The 13556-nt window shown below is 42.1% G+C and overlaps 1 protein-coding gene across 2 annotated transcripts; it reads right to left on the bottom strand.

Annotated features, from left to right (window-relative positions):
• Window positions 1-4: 4 nt before the first annotated feature.
• Window positions 5-11202, bottom strand: gpsm2 (G protein signaling modulator 2). Of its 2 annotated transcripts, XM_014984768.2 has the most exons (16): window positions 10995-11202; window positions 10255-10293; window positions 8416-8758; window positions 5522-5743; window positions 5303-5438; window positions 5005-5144; window positions 4796-4919; window positions 4584-4699; window positions 3940-4095; window positions 3753-3861; window positions 2661-2790; window positions 1757-1833; window positions 1484-1672; window positions 1239-1398; window positions 947-1137; window positions 5-715 (listed from the first exon to the last, which is right to left on the bottom strand). In XM_014984768.2, the coding sequence occupies exons 3-16, from the start codon at window positions 8481-8483 to the stop codon at window positions 551-553; spliced, it is 1983 nt and encodes a 660-aa protein (XP_014840254.2). In that variant the 5' UTR covers window positions 8484-8758; window positions 10255-10293; window positions 10995-11202; the 3' UTR covers window positions 5-550. The 2 variants fall into 2 exon arrangements, with proteins under 2 accessions (XP_014840254.2, XP_014840257.2); XM_014984771.2 differs by lacking the exon at window positions 8416-8758.
• Window positions 11203-13556: the final 2354 nt, after the last annotated feature.

Raw genomic sequence — 13556 nt, forward strand, 5'->3', positions numbered from 1 at the left:
GGACTTCTACTGTGATATTTTTATTTCTTAACTCAAACATTTCATACAAAATAACAAAGATTCATCTTTTTTTTTTTTTGCTTATTAGATTTTTTAAATTTTTATTTGAAAGTATTTGGAAACTACCCATATATACACGCCTCTGTTTTCATACAAATTCATTCACCAATGTGATCTTCAGAAGGTTATTCAGGGACAGCAGTAAACAGAAATGTAAAAAGGTACAATAAATACAAACATAGCTGCAGTTGTGTATTGAAAAATACACTAAGATGAAACGAAATTCATTCACAAAGAGCCATTCGAAACAGCAACAAAAAAAGGAGTCCATAAAGCTACTGCTGAAATTGTTGGTGTGCAAGTTGTGCGAAACAAGTTGAGATTTCTTCCTTATTCTGTACAATGTTTACAGTGCTTTGTTTCGTCCAAAAGGACAAATATAACGACACAAAAGAGTTGTACTTTGAGTTAGTCATGTCGTAGTTCACAACTTCGTGAGATTTAAACAAAAAAAAAAAGATTTTTTTTTTGTCCCTTTTTAGTGCTTGGTTTAGTCTGAGCTGGATCTGGCTGCAGAAGGCAACGTGACGCGTTGCTCGTCCATTCGTTTGGCCTGAGAGCGCATGATGAGGCTGAAGAAGTCCTCGTCGGGGACGGTCGGTCCTCGGACCGGGGGCGGGGGAGGGGCGCAACGCTGGTCGTCCAAGCGGGAACCCTGGGGGAGCAGAAGTTGGACATTTTAAGTTTGAGGAGGCACGTCTGCTGGCCAATCAAGCAACGATGTCATGGTAATCGATGGCCGTTAAAAATAAAAATCCAGGAGAGTTCATTCTGATGTCTCCATTTCCGGAGTGACTTAACACTTCAGCGCTTTAGACTTTGTGGTAAGCCAGAACTTTGAGTAACAATAAAAGCCCAGAATGAACTTTGAGATCTAAATAATCACCTGGCATTTGACGAGCATGTCAAAGAAATCCTCATCAGGCTCGGCGTTGTCAGCGTTGGCCATCAGGTGGTTCAACACGGCCTGGTTGCTGCTCTGGTTTAGTCTCAGACCTGGCAGGCTTCCCCCAGCGGCCGCCGATTCCTCCAGCCGTCTGCCAGACGATCCTGCTAAGTTCACAGACTCTGAAACGGCTGCAGATTAAAAAAAAACAACAAACAAAAAAGGATGAATAAACATGAAGCATCACTGAGGATTTTCTAAATTTTGGTCTTCACCGACTACATTGACCCACATTTCCTGATGGTTCTGGGGGGCGAATCCGGCCCGCTGTTTAACGACAACCTGCTGCCTCTGTCCTGAACGGAGCAGCGCTGGTCATCCATGCGGTTGCTCTGGAAACGGCTCAGGAGGTCAAAGAAGCCTTCATCTCCGAGCATTTCAGGAGAGAGTCGCTGGTTTGCAAAGAAAACAAGAAGTTACAAACAGAAAAGAACTGATTGGGTTTGATGATGATGAAACGAATCCTGTGCTGCGTACTTTCTGTGGTCCCTGTGTGGACGTCTGACTTGTGTCCAAGGTGTTGCTGGTGTCCTGGAGGACCTTGGTGGAGCCCCCGATCTTGTACTTCTTCCCCCGCAGGCGACTGACAAAGAACAGCTTGGAGGAGCTCTTGGCCAGTGACGGTTTGGACTGCTTGGTCAGGATGTCGCTGCTCCACTTCTGACCCTTCAAAACACAACTAAACTGATTAGCAACATTGAAATGTAGCTGACGGAAGCAAAAACTCGTAGCCAATCGTATTTCTCTCACATTCATCTTGTCCGGTGTGAGCTTCACCAGCTCTAGGTTCTCCATGCTATGTCGTCTGCTCATCCTGGGCTTTGCCCCTGCGAAACGTCAACGTAACATGAACGAAAACAGAAAATGACCTCGATGGACAGTCCAGGATCTTCTGATCAAGATTCTGTAAACATAGCAGTAAATATCTTACCTGCAGCAGGTGACTCTCCTAGCATTTTTACCGAATATAAATCCAGCTTAGTTGGTACTAGATGCTGAAGCCAGCAGCTAGTCTGAGACCAAAATGAACTTCTACCTTCTTAAAACGGATCCCCTCTCAAAAAAATCGTCACAGCGGTTTATGCAAATGCTATTCAGACATGTAGGCTGCAGGTTTCATTTGAATTTACTATTTAATTACTCATGAAATATAGGTTGGAGACAGTGAGTTATTAACGATCTTCCTGTGCGAGACATGTGCAAAGGTTCTAGTCACAGCACAGAAGCAACCTGGCGTGGAAGGCATAAACATAAAGCTAGATGAATGCTAATTTGTTGTATTTTATACCGCCTTGCCGTTAACTGAAAAGTGTTTTCAGTTACTCAGACCGAAAGCACTTTAAACGCTCTGCTCTCAGTCCACGTTTCATGCGGGGAGAGCGCTCAGCACCTCTATTTCTCACGTAGACGATTATAAACTTCAAAGCGAGTAAAAGCTTGAGGCAGAGCCGACGTCCTTTAAAAGGCTCCTGCAGAAACGTTAGCTCATCTCAGACAAATGTCAGCTTCAGCTTCTGGGATCAACTCGTCTGGCCTGAAACTAAATGGAACCAGCTGCAGGTTGGCTATTTACCGCTTATGAACTTTGAACTCCTACACTGTCCCTTTAAGAAACGGAGAACTGTGATTTTTTTTTTTTTGGAGGGGGGGTTACCATGCAGGTTGTAGTCTATCTCCTTGTTTTCCGACAGCGTGGAGTTGTTTGTGCTGTAGCTCAGACCCAAAACCGTCTGGAGATCCGAGACGTTCATACGAGCGGTCAGCTCCCCGCTCCTGTCTCCAGTCTGGAAGGAAGCAGAAAACACCGGCCAGGTGAGCCCAGTGAGGGTCAAATGTTGTAAAATAAAAATCAAACGGCTCTCTTCAGGGTTTCTGCAAGTTTGAAGTTTGTTTTTTTATTTTCAAGTTCAGTGATTTTCTTCTTAAAGCGCAGCTTCACTACGGTTACTTGAAACAACCTCTAACTATAGAAAATCCCTTCGGTCAAGCAAAATATTACACGTTTTTACACCAAATGAGCAAGTGGAGAAAAATTTATTATTTATTTCAATTACCTAAATAATTAATTCTTACTAAAACATAATCCTGCCTATTGTGAAAATGAAATAAAAATAAATTGAAGAAATGAACAGATGTGCAAATTGAAAGCGTCAATTAAATTAAAGACCTATTATGGAAAAAATGCAGGTTGTTTACAACTTTTTAAAGCTGCAGTTTGTAACAGTTTTATAGAAATTTTTCACATATTAGAGCTGCTACGACGTCATGACAGGAGACTGATGATCTGTGAAAACCTACTTCCTATTGTCCTACCGCCATCTTCAGGAGTTCACAGCATGGTCAGAAACAACCAATCAGGGCCAGGAGGAGGGTCTTAGCACTGTCGATCATGTTGATGTATGCGCTGCAGCTATGTTAATGGTGGAAAAACATTAGCATAGCTTACTGTAGAAGGAAAACCATTTATCCGCTATCATCGGTATATGCTAATTAGCCTGAGCATTCAGGGGAAGCTCCACTCTAAAAAAAGAGCTGTGGTGTAGCAGAGAGCAAAGGGGAAGTTGTGAGCAACAGCATACACAAGGGTGATTAACAGCGCTAAAACCCTCCTCCTGGCTCAGATTGGTAGTTTCTTTTTTTATATATAAACGTTACCTACTGCTGCTTTGCGGCCTAAACTTAACATGAAGACCATTGAAACGTGCAGAAGCCCTGTCTGTTCCTCTGCTTCGGTTCTGGGAAGCACCTCTTTGCAGATCTCAAGATGCTTCTCAGCGAAGTGCATGGCCTGGTCGTGGTTCCCCAGTGCAGTGTGGGCATTTCCAAGACTCCAGCATGCTCGACCCTCGCCAATCCTACAAAAAAGATCAAATAAAAGTGAGCGCATAAATCTATTTACAGACCAAGACAAGGCACACACAGTGTGTTCGTACCGGTCGTTGAGGTCCTGAGCTATGATGAGGTGTTTCAGGTGGTAGTCTATGGCTCTCTCATAGTCCTGCAGTAGTGTGTAGGTGTTGCCCAGGCTGTAGCAGGCCTGCGCCTCCACGGCTCGGTCCTTCAGCTGCCTCGCCAGCTGCAGCGACCTCCTGGCAAACGAAAGGGCAAGGAGCTTCAGCATGAGGTCGTTTTACGGTTCCTTTCAACATCAAAAGCTCTAAATCTTCGGGGAAGCATCGGTTGAGGAACAATGCATATCACCGCATACGGAGGAGACGTCCTCGTTTTAGACGTGAACGCCGTTTCATTCACAGAGAAAAGCTTAGAGCAGCTTGGACAGAACAGGAAAAACAGAGGCTGATTGTGACCCATCGTGTTCACGGCGAGGGACGTTTTGTAGCACTGCTGCGACACTTAACTTAAGTAGAACTTTGATTTACATCTTTACACTCAATTTTACACACAGAGTAGTGGAAGGAAAAGATTCATAGATAAATCTGATTTTTACTCATTTCTCCAGTAAATAAAAATCTGAGAAGTGCGTTGTGCATTTTCACTTTTGAGCCACGTCTCCTCTAGTTTTAGTTATAGTGATAATGCTTGTATGTTTTACATGCGTGTACGGGACGGGGCTTACTTGTAATGCTCAGCTGCCACTTCAAACTCCCCCAGAAAGATGAAAGCGTTTCCCAGGTTACAGTAAGCCCGCCGTTCTGCTGATCGATCGCCAAACTCCTTCGCTATCAGCAGACGCTGAAAGCACAGCAGAAAGTATTTCAGTCACCATCAATGCTCACGATAAAACATAAACTGAGAGGGAGAGAGGGTCGTCAGAGTTTCCCCTCTCACCTGTTCATGAGAGGCCACAGCTTTGCCAAAGTTTCCCAGCAGGTAGTGCGTGTTGCCGAGGTTACCATAAGTTCGACCCTGAGCAGCCCGATCCCCGAGCTCCTTCACTATCGCCAGGTTCGCTCTGAAGATTCACAACAAACAAGTTCAGTTTAGATAAGTGGACTGTGTTGCTGAAATACGTGGAACTGTGACTCTTGAGTCCTTACTCGTAGAACTCGGCTGCTTTCTTCAACGCCGTCATGACTTCTTCTGGGAAATCTCCAGGCTCAGCCCCGCTCCAACAAATACTTTTGCCTTTGGCGTGGTACACGTTGCCAAAATTGTAGAGCGCTCGCGCCTGCCCGATCTGACGAGAGCCAAGGAAACATGCCCAGGGTGGGAAACATGCCCAGGGTGGGAAACATGCCCAGGGTGAGGCACGCAATTTCTTCCAAAGCCAGAGCAGGAACTCTAAAATATTTGACTGCGACGGGTCGTAATGACGGGTTTGAACGGGTTTCTCACCTTGTCATTTATGTCCCTCGCTATGTCCAAGTGCCTCTGACAGCAAACCACAGCCTCGTCGAACCGACCCAGCACTTTCAACGTGTTGCCGAGGTTTCCGCTGGCTTTAGCTTCCCCAAGCAGATCGCCAATGGTTCTAGGAGACGCGCAACTTCAGGTCAATAAATAAAAGTGCATATTTAAAGGGTAGATGGGGTCTTGTCGAAAATGGGTCAAAACCTTGTCAGGGTGAGATCGTGTCGGTGGAACTCCAGAGCCTTGGCGTAGTCGTGCAGATGGAAGTAGGCGTTACCCAGCTGGCTGTAGATGGCGCTGAGCACCTGCAGGTCCGCTGTGCCCAACTGGATTGCGGCTTCGAAAAAGGAGACGCCCGCTCTGTAGTCGCCCACCTTACAGAGCCGCTCCCCCTCCAACGCCAGCTCCAGGCAGGACACCTCCATTCTACAGAAGGTGACAAAAATATATATATAAAAAAAAAAAACTCTCCAATGTCTGTGTAATCTGGTCTAGCCTTAAAATGAAAATATGTAAAGAGATTTAACTCGGTAGAATCTCATTAAAAAAAAAAAGTATTGGCTGTACGGAAAAAGAAAAAGCAGGACTTTTGTGGCTAAACTCCAACATCGAACTGTCAGCTTCTCCGCACAGCAGGGAAACATTCGTTCAAAGCGAAGGGCTTTTCATCAGGGAGTTTTTCAGAGCCGCTTCCTTCCATCTACAGAAAACAATGGCTCCAAATGGAGCTTGTTTATTATGGTGGGTCTCGCATCCGTTCGGACGGCACCCCAGAAAAACAGTTTCTCTCACAGCAAAAACTCAAAATCTGGAAATTTTTTCTGAAATAGGAACAAAAAGTCAAAGAACAGCAGAATTATTTTTACTGACTAAATGTTGGAATGACGAGAGAATGTTTCGCTACTTTCTTCAAACTCATAAGTTTACATATGTAGGATTACTACGGGATAGAGCCGAGGTCACATTGTCAAGGATTTGTAGAAGAAAAAGCCAAGATATCAGGAAGAGAAAAGCAGACCTCCACAAGTCCCGGTTCATCCTTGGATACAAACTTATCTAATCCATGAAGGCTAAATGTTCACAACTATGTAAAAAGTTGTCCAACTATCAGACCGCTTCGATGGAATCCGTTTTCCAGAGATCAATGTGTTTTGGTGCAAAATGTGCAAATCAAACACAGAACAAAAGCAAAAGACCCTGTGAAGCTGATGGCTGAAGCTGGTAAGCGAGCGTCCTCACAGAGAAATGAGACCTGAATCGCCATGGGTTGAAAACAGCAACACATGTAGAACTACATTTTTGAAAACATGTCCTGTGGTCTGATTCACAGAATAAATGGCGTCGCAAGGGGAAAAAAAATATATGGAAAAATATCGAATCAAGCAGTCAGGAGATGAGAGCTTGGACTCAAATTAATCTTCCAAACCAGAAATAACCTGATGAATTAGGTAAGTGGGTTAAGGATTTCAAAGAGTGGTCATCAAAAAGACCAGATCACAATTTATTCCTCTTTATTCCATCATTAAGAAAGTATGAATATGTGCTGTGACCTGAATCAGTCATTATTTTGGATTTTTAAAGATACTGAATGTTTTTTTTTTTTCATCCATAGAAAGAAAAACAATGGACATACATTCTTATATGCAACTTGGTGATTGCTGGCTAAAGCAACCAAGACAAAACTCGTGACATTGTTTTCCCAACAATAATATTTTTGTTGTTGGGAAAAGATTAGGTTTTTGAAACCCATCCAGCTTGTGTAGTAGAAGTTTTTTTCCCCCTCTTGAACACACCCAGTCGTTACTTAAAAACCACAAAGGAAAAAAAATAAAATAAACTAAAAAACAAACCAAGGACTGGGATCCTCAGACGACGTTATGGCTTTTATACGAGCTGCAATGTTCCTCTGTGCTGACGCAGATCGCCAATCACAGTAACTTCTCTCACCGTCAGACAGGCTATAATTTGGCAACAAAAGCAAAGACGATATCCTGAACAGTCAAAGCTCAGAGCTCAGCAGTCTTAATCCTTAAATGAGAGGAGAATGGCTTTGTTTACAACTAACCCTACGCATTACACCATTAGACTCTACAGCTGTGGCAAACGGCAGCCTACCTGCCGGCTTTCCGTGCCTTACAGCAACAACAGCAGCAGCAGCACATGGAACACCTGAGTGGCATCTGCTGAGGATTTCCCCTTGGAAGGAAACGGCACTTCCACACAGCAGCTCCTTGTCTTTTTCTGAAGCATCGACAACCTTCTTTGCCCTTGATCTACCGACCGGCTTTCATCAAAAACACTTGATTAAAAAAAAAAAACATGTTTATTGCTCATTTACATAAAAAAAAAAAAAAGTTAAAAATAAGAGGTAAAATCAAACGCATTAGCCATCTGACGTCATGGAGATATCTGAGCCCAGGAAAAAAAAAAGTTCAAGGAGACGCCTGGGATGTTGTCACAGCATTAACTTCCACTGCACGGCCGCGAGGAACTCGCTCCATCAGCACTTTCTCGGCTAATCTGCCCGTCTTTCCTCGGCGTGTTCTGTCACCCGGCGACCTGGTCACCTGAGATTACGTCTGTGAAGTATGCAGCTGACAGATTATGGAGCTGGAGAACGCTAAGTAGCTTGATTAGAGCTGTCAGACTCCGCTCCGTGGTCTAATGGAATCAATTCATTGACGTTAACCGTCCGGTTTTGGAGAAGTCAGCCCACCCACCCCCAAAATGACGGCTGGGCGTAGGTGTCCCCTTGTCCAGACAAACTGGACACACATGTGGGCACACACAAAGCAAGCTGGGATAAATGTTTCAGGGCTTTTAAAATATTTACACCAGGCAGGAGCAGGACACACCTGCCGCAGGAGCCATTTACCTGAGTTCGCAGGGACAGCGGGTTTGTTTGAGAAGCTCATGTGGTTTGTGTCAAGGTCGCAGACAGGTTTTCCAAGCTCAAATTCAACCTTAGCTTCTATTCTTACATTGTAAACAGTAGCACATCGTCAGCAAGTGGTTAAAGAAGTTTTCTACAAATAACCTAAAACGCAGCCACATTCCAACACTGACTGAACTTTAGGTAAGAGACGTAAATTTCCTACCTGTAGCGGACATGAAAGGGCTGCTCCTCAGTTCGCATGCTAACCACTGAACCGCCGGTATCCATCATAGTGCATAATATGAGGGAAAATCCAAGCTTCGTTCCCGAAAAAATGGTTGCGATTAAAAAATGAAACAAGTCAGAGAAAAAAAAAGGTAAAGCAATACAAACAAAAAAACAAAAAAGTCGAGGTCAAAAATAGTTGGGGAAAAGTCACCAACTGTGACAAAATCTGCAACTATCGCTCTGCTGAGTGCAAATCATGAGTGCTAGAGCCGAAGAGTCCTGAGAGCGAGTCCCACACAGCTGCTTTCGTATATTGTGTGTTTTGCGTCACTGCCTCTCTGTGAAGAGAACACAAGATGCTGTATGTGAAGCCTCTTTCTGGCTATGCGCTTCCATGGCAACACCAACCAAACAGCAGCGTGCACAAGTGGGGCAGGCAGGAAGGGAGAGAGAGCGGGGCGGGATAAAAACAAGGATGGGGCCAGTTCAAGCCGAGCTGTCAGTCTAAAAGACAGTGACTCAGTTCATCTAAGCTTGGACTGCGTGTGTGTGTGTGTGTGTGTGTGTGTGTGTGTGTGTGTGTGTGTGTGTGTGTGTGTGTGTGTGTGTGTGTGTGTGTGTGTGTGTGTGTGAGAGAGAGAGAGAGAGAGCTCTAAAGTTGCGCCAAGGTGACAAAGCTGCAAATGTCTCAGCATGCACTGCTTGCAAGCAGAATGGAGGAAAAAATACCAATGCAGTGTCAAAAAAAAAGGTTAAAAAAAAAAAGAGCGTCTAGGAACCTGTTGCATGGAAAACTGTAAAAAGCAAAACATTCAAACCCAAAAAGTCATCCACCACAGAAGAAGAGAAGATCCAAAGAGTCACTGCATAAAGTAAAGAACCAAACCAGCTATTACCTAACTTCTCCATGAGATCATATAAGCCACCATCAAATGCTTCCCCCCGGTTTAAACCATAGTGCCCCACCCCTCTGCATACACACACACACACACACAACGGGAAATGGAGCAGACTGGTTATTTACTATTTGGACTTAATTTTCAGGTTTAGGTATTAAGAAACTGCTAAACAAATGAGATATTTAATTTCTTCTCCAGCAGCCTGCTAAAGTTTTTAAACCATTGAACTTTCTGTTGAAATAAACTGTAAAGTATTTTTATTTTAACTGACAGATTGCGCAGGTCTGAAGTGAAAGAAAAGCTACACATAGCTTACATGTTATTATTCTAAAATATAAATCTTAAAAAGCGTGGTCTGCATTAGTATTCGACCCCATAAATCCTTTATAAGGACCAACTTTCGTTATAATTCTAGCTACAAGACTCCTTGGCTATGAGTGGCGTCCAAATGATCAGTTTGGTCATCCTGTTACTCCTGCCGCTATATGAATGGTCATAACAGGAGTTAATTCTCAGGATTATGCAGAACATGCTCCCACACATTATTAGAAGTGCCTGTCATTGGATGATCCAACCTCGGCTGTATTTATGTGCCAACTGGGTGTGTTTCTTTCTTGCTCTTTTAACTTTGCTTTAACCAGAACAAATAACACCAGAGTAAATGTTCATAAAACGGAGGGGGAAAAGCTCTAATAATAATGGCCTTATGGGAGATAAGGACTAAGTCTTTTTAAAGACATGAGACAGATGTCATTACATTCTGAAAACATGGTAGTTGAGATAGTTGTGGCCTATTTTCTTTGGGCCTCAAAGCACTAAAATTACTGCCTCGGACAACCAAAATCTAAATATGGGTACACCGCTATTACACTGTGAGCCTACGCCTGCATCAAAACAAAAGACAGAAATAACTCAGCTAGTTCAAGGATACTGACCGGTAATTCTTCCACACAGGGACAGGAAATCTGGAAAGCCTGGAAGGAAAAATAAGACCACGATTAACCTTAGCATCTAACAAACCTTTACATCCTCCCCTCCTCCACAGGATTTTGAACTTTTTTCCCCAGAGCTAAAATAACACAGGATTTGGCCCCTTGCAGCATATGATGTACCAAATTTTTTATGTACTAAAAAGAGCCATCTGCCATGAAACATTTCATACTGACCAAACATTCAACTGTAACCATTAACCAATTGACAGCTGACAATTCAGAGTATTTTCTATATTGTTATATTCTCCTAATAAAGTGCTGCAAGCATTTGTGGCTGTATGACTCCAATAAATCAATACCCACAAACCACCAGTCACTCAGTTACTTTGGTTTGATTGTGCAGCACTACACAATCTATTGAATGACGTATTTAAATATGTTATTAGAAAAAAAACAGCGGTGTCATTTTTTTAAAGCGGGTATACAGGTTTATTTACAAAGTACAAACTACTCAACTTTTAAACTTTGCTTTATCTAACATGCATGCGTCTGAAAAAAAAATACCAGTATCATTCAAAGTTATTTCTCTGGACTTAGAAGCATATAGTAAACGTCAAGCTTTCACTGCGCAGTGCTCCGTCTCTCTTCACGTCAAGTAAAAGTTGAGTTTGTGGGCAAATATCGCATTTAGTTCACTCATCCCGTTACAGCTACAGGTTAGCCACGTTAGCCGCTACACTTACGTTAAACGCTCCAGCTCGAACAATGGTGACTTCTCTTGTTCTTTTCTGTAATTTCTCACAAGATTACAACGTCGAACTGCTTAAAATCCAATGTCTTTATCTTAAGGAATAAAGTGTAACGAACACAATCAACTGCAACATTATTCTATAACTTTGCCAAAACTCCGGTAAACCTCCAGTTTAAAGATATCATTGTAGCTATATTGATAGTGTTGTATGTTTTCTTGAAGTAACCAATCAGAACGTGGAATTCAAAGATAGCCACGCCCCGAACAACAGTCATTGGACCAATAGATTTGAATAGAAAAGATGTGACGTGCGGCAATATTTCAGCTAGTGGGAGGGGAAGACTTGACGGCAACACGGATTGGGAGCAAAGGCGGAAAAGGCACGACCAGACTGTGAATGGTTGGAAGGATGTCAGAGGGAAATGTGTCAGGTAGTGATTTTGCGGAAATGGAAGAGGGTGCTGATGATGTGGAAAATGAAGGACCTTGGCATATTCAAAAAGCTAAGCATAAACGGAAAAAATCAAGACAACAAATAGAATCATCTGTTTCTGAGGCTGAAGGAGAAACTGTTAAGATGTCAGAATTTAAAATAGTTCTGAAGTTTGTCAAAGAGGGTGTGTCCTTTGGGAAGTGGAATCCAATAAAGCTGACAAAAGAAATCAATTCACTGGTTGGAAAGGTGAAATTTGTTAAAATATTAAGAGATGGATCGTTATTGATTATCTGTAATGATATTAAACAAAAAGAAAGGGCGCTGAATATAAAAAGAATCCTTGGTGAGAATGTGAGAGGAAGACTTTTGGATGACAAGAAGTATGTATGCGGAGTCATTTCGGGGATTCCACCTGATGTGCCAATTGATGAGATCAAGTCTAATGTTTCAGGAGGGAAAGTGGTGGAAGCCAAACGATTGAAAAGAAATAAAAATGGAGAGAGGAGTGATAGTTTTTCTATCATGTTAAAATTTGAAGAGAACAGTCTGCCAGATAAAGTGTTTGTGGGATATATGAGCTATGATGTCCGACCATTTATTCCTCCGCCGCTGCGGTGCTTTAAATGCCAGAAATTTGGACATGTCGCGGCAGTGTGTAAGGGGAAACAGAAATGTGGGAGATGTGCTGGGGATCATGAGTATGGGAAATGTGAGGAAGGGGCTCCGCTGAAATGTTGTAATTGTGGAGGTGGGCATAGTTCAGGATTTAGGGGATGCATAGTTAGTAAAAGAGCTGAGGAAGTTCAGAAAATCAAAGTCACTACTGGCATTACTTATGCGGAAGCAACGAAAAAAGTTCCTGTTCAACCAATATTATACCCAAAGAAAGTGTCTGGAGGAGGAAAAGAAGGATCTAATTGTTCAGAATGCTCTAAGATTAAAGGTGACACTTTACTCATGACAAAGGAGGATTTTGTATTGTTCATGGTAGAAGTTGTTAACTGCACTGCTCAAACACAAAGGAAAACGGAAAAAATTCAAATAATAGTGAAGGCAGCCCAAAAGTATCTTGATTGTAAAAATGTTAATTGGGAATCAATAAAGGAAAAATTAAATGAGACGCAATCTTCTCAACCTCAATCATGCAGTGGTGGCCCCTCTTCGTTATGTTAATTATTTTCCAGTGGAATGCAAGAAGTCTTATTAGTAATGGTCTAGAGTTTAAGAAATATATTTCAGATTTGACAGTTAAACCTCACCTGATTTGCATTCAAGAAACCTGGCTTAAGCCTCATCTGGATTTCAAAATCTCTGGGTATACATCAATTAGGAATGATAGAAAAGAAAGACAAGGAGGGGGAGTAGCAACTTTTTTACTAGACAGTATAAGATATAAAGTGGAATCAATAGGGAAAAATTATGAATCAATAGTTATTAAGATTTGGATAGAAAATGACCAAATGTCGGTGATAAATTTTTATAATGCTAACAAGAAGTTGTCCATTCAGAATCTCAATGAAGTAAATGATCAAAATGTAGGTAAGACTGTATGGTGTGGTGATTTCAATTCTCATAATATTTTATGGGGGAGTCTTAATACAGATGCAAATGGATTGACTGTTGAAGAATTTCTTGAGTTACATTCTCTGGTTTGCCTTAATGATGGCAGCACTACTAGATATGATTGCTGTAGGAATTTAAAGAGTGTTTTAGATCTAACATTGGTTTCAAATACATTAGCTGGAATTACTTCTTGGGAGGTGATGAGTGATTCTCCAATGGGCAGTGATCATTTTCCTATTCTAGTTTCAGTTGGTTCTGAAGTGATAAAAGAAGAGGAAGGACAGATTCCAAGATGGAAGTTAAGTAACGCTAATTGGGAGTTATTTAAAAATTTAGTTGATAGTCAATTTAATAAACTGGATGAGAATTTGTTTTGTGATGTGGAGATGTGTTATTCAAAGATTAAGTCTGTTATTATTAATGCAGCTGAAAGTTCAATTCCTAAATCAAAGGGAAGAGGAAATAAAAAGTCTACTCCATGGTGGAATGAGCAATGTAGTATTGCTATAAGGGGAAGAAATAAAGCTTTTAAATTGGTAAGAAGATGTCATACCT

The sequence above is a fragment of the Poecilia mexicana genome, unplaced genomic scaffold, assembly GCF_051168715.1.
Source record: "Poecilia mexicana isolate PSO_F unplaced genomic scaffold, ASM5116871v1 scaffold_17, whole genome shotgun sequence".
NCBI classification, from domain to species: Eukaryota; Metazoa; Chordata; class Actinopteri; order Cyprinodontiformes; family Poeciliidae; genus Poecilia; species Poecilia mexicana.

What these genes read in the sequence shown, in the direction of transcription:
- gpsm2 (XM_014984768.2), bottom strand. Translation starts at nt 8,483, where the DNA reads ATGATGGATACCGGCGGTTCAGTGGTTAGCATGCGAACTGAGGAGCAG. An exon ending in CCCTTTCATGTCCGCTACAG is followed by an intron (nt 5,744 to 8,415) that starts GTAGGAAATTTA and finishes CACCTTCTGTAG; the next exon opens with AATGGAGGTGTCCTGCCTGG. An exon ending in CGAGGGACATAAATGACAAG is followed by an intron (nt 5,145 to 5,302) that starts GTGAGAAACCCG and finishes GGCTCTCGTCAG; the next exon opens with ATCGGGCAGGCGCGAGCGCT.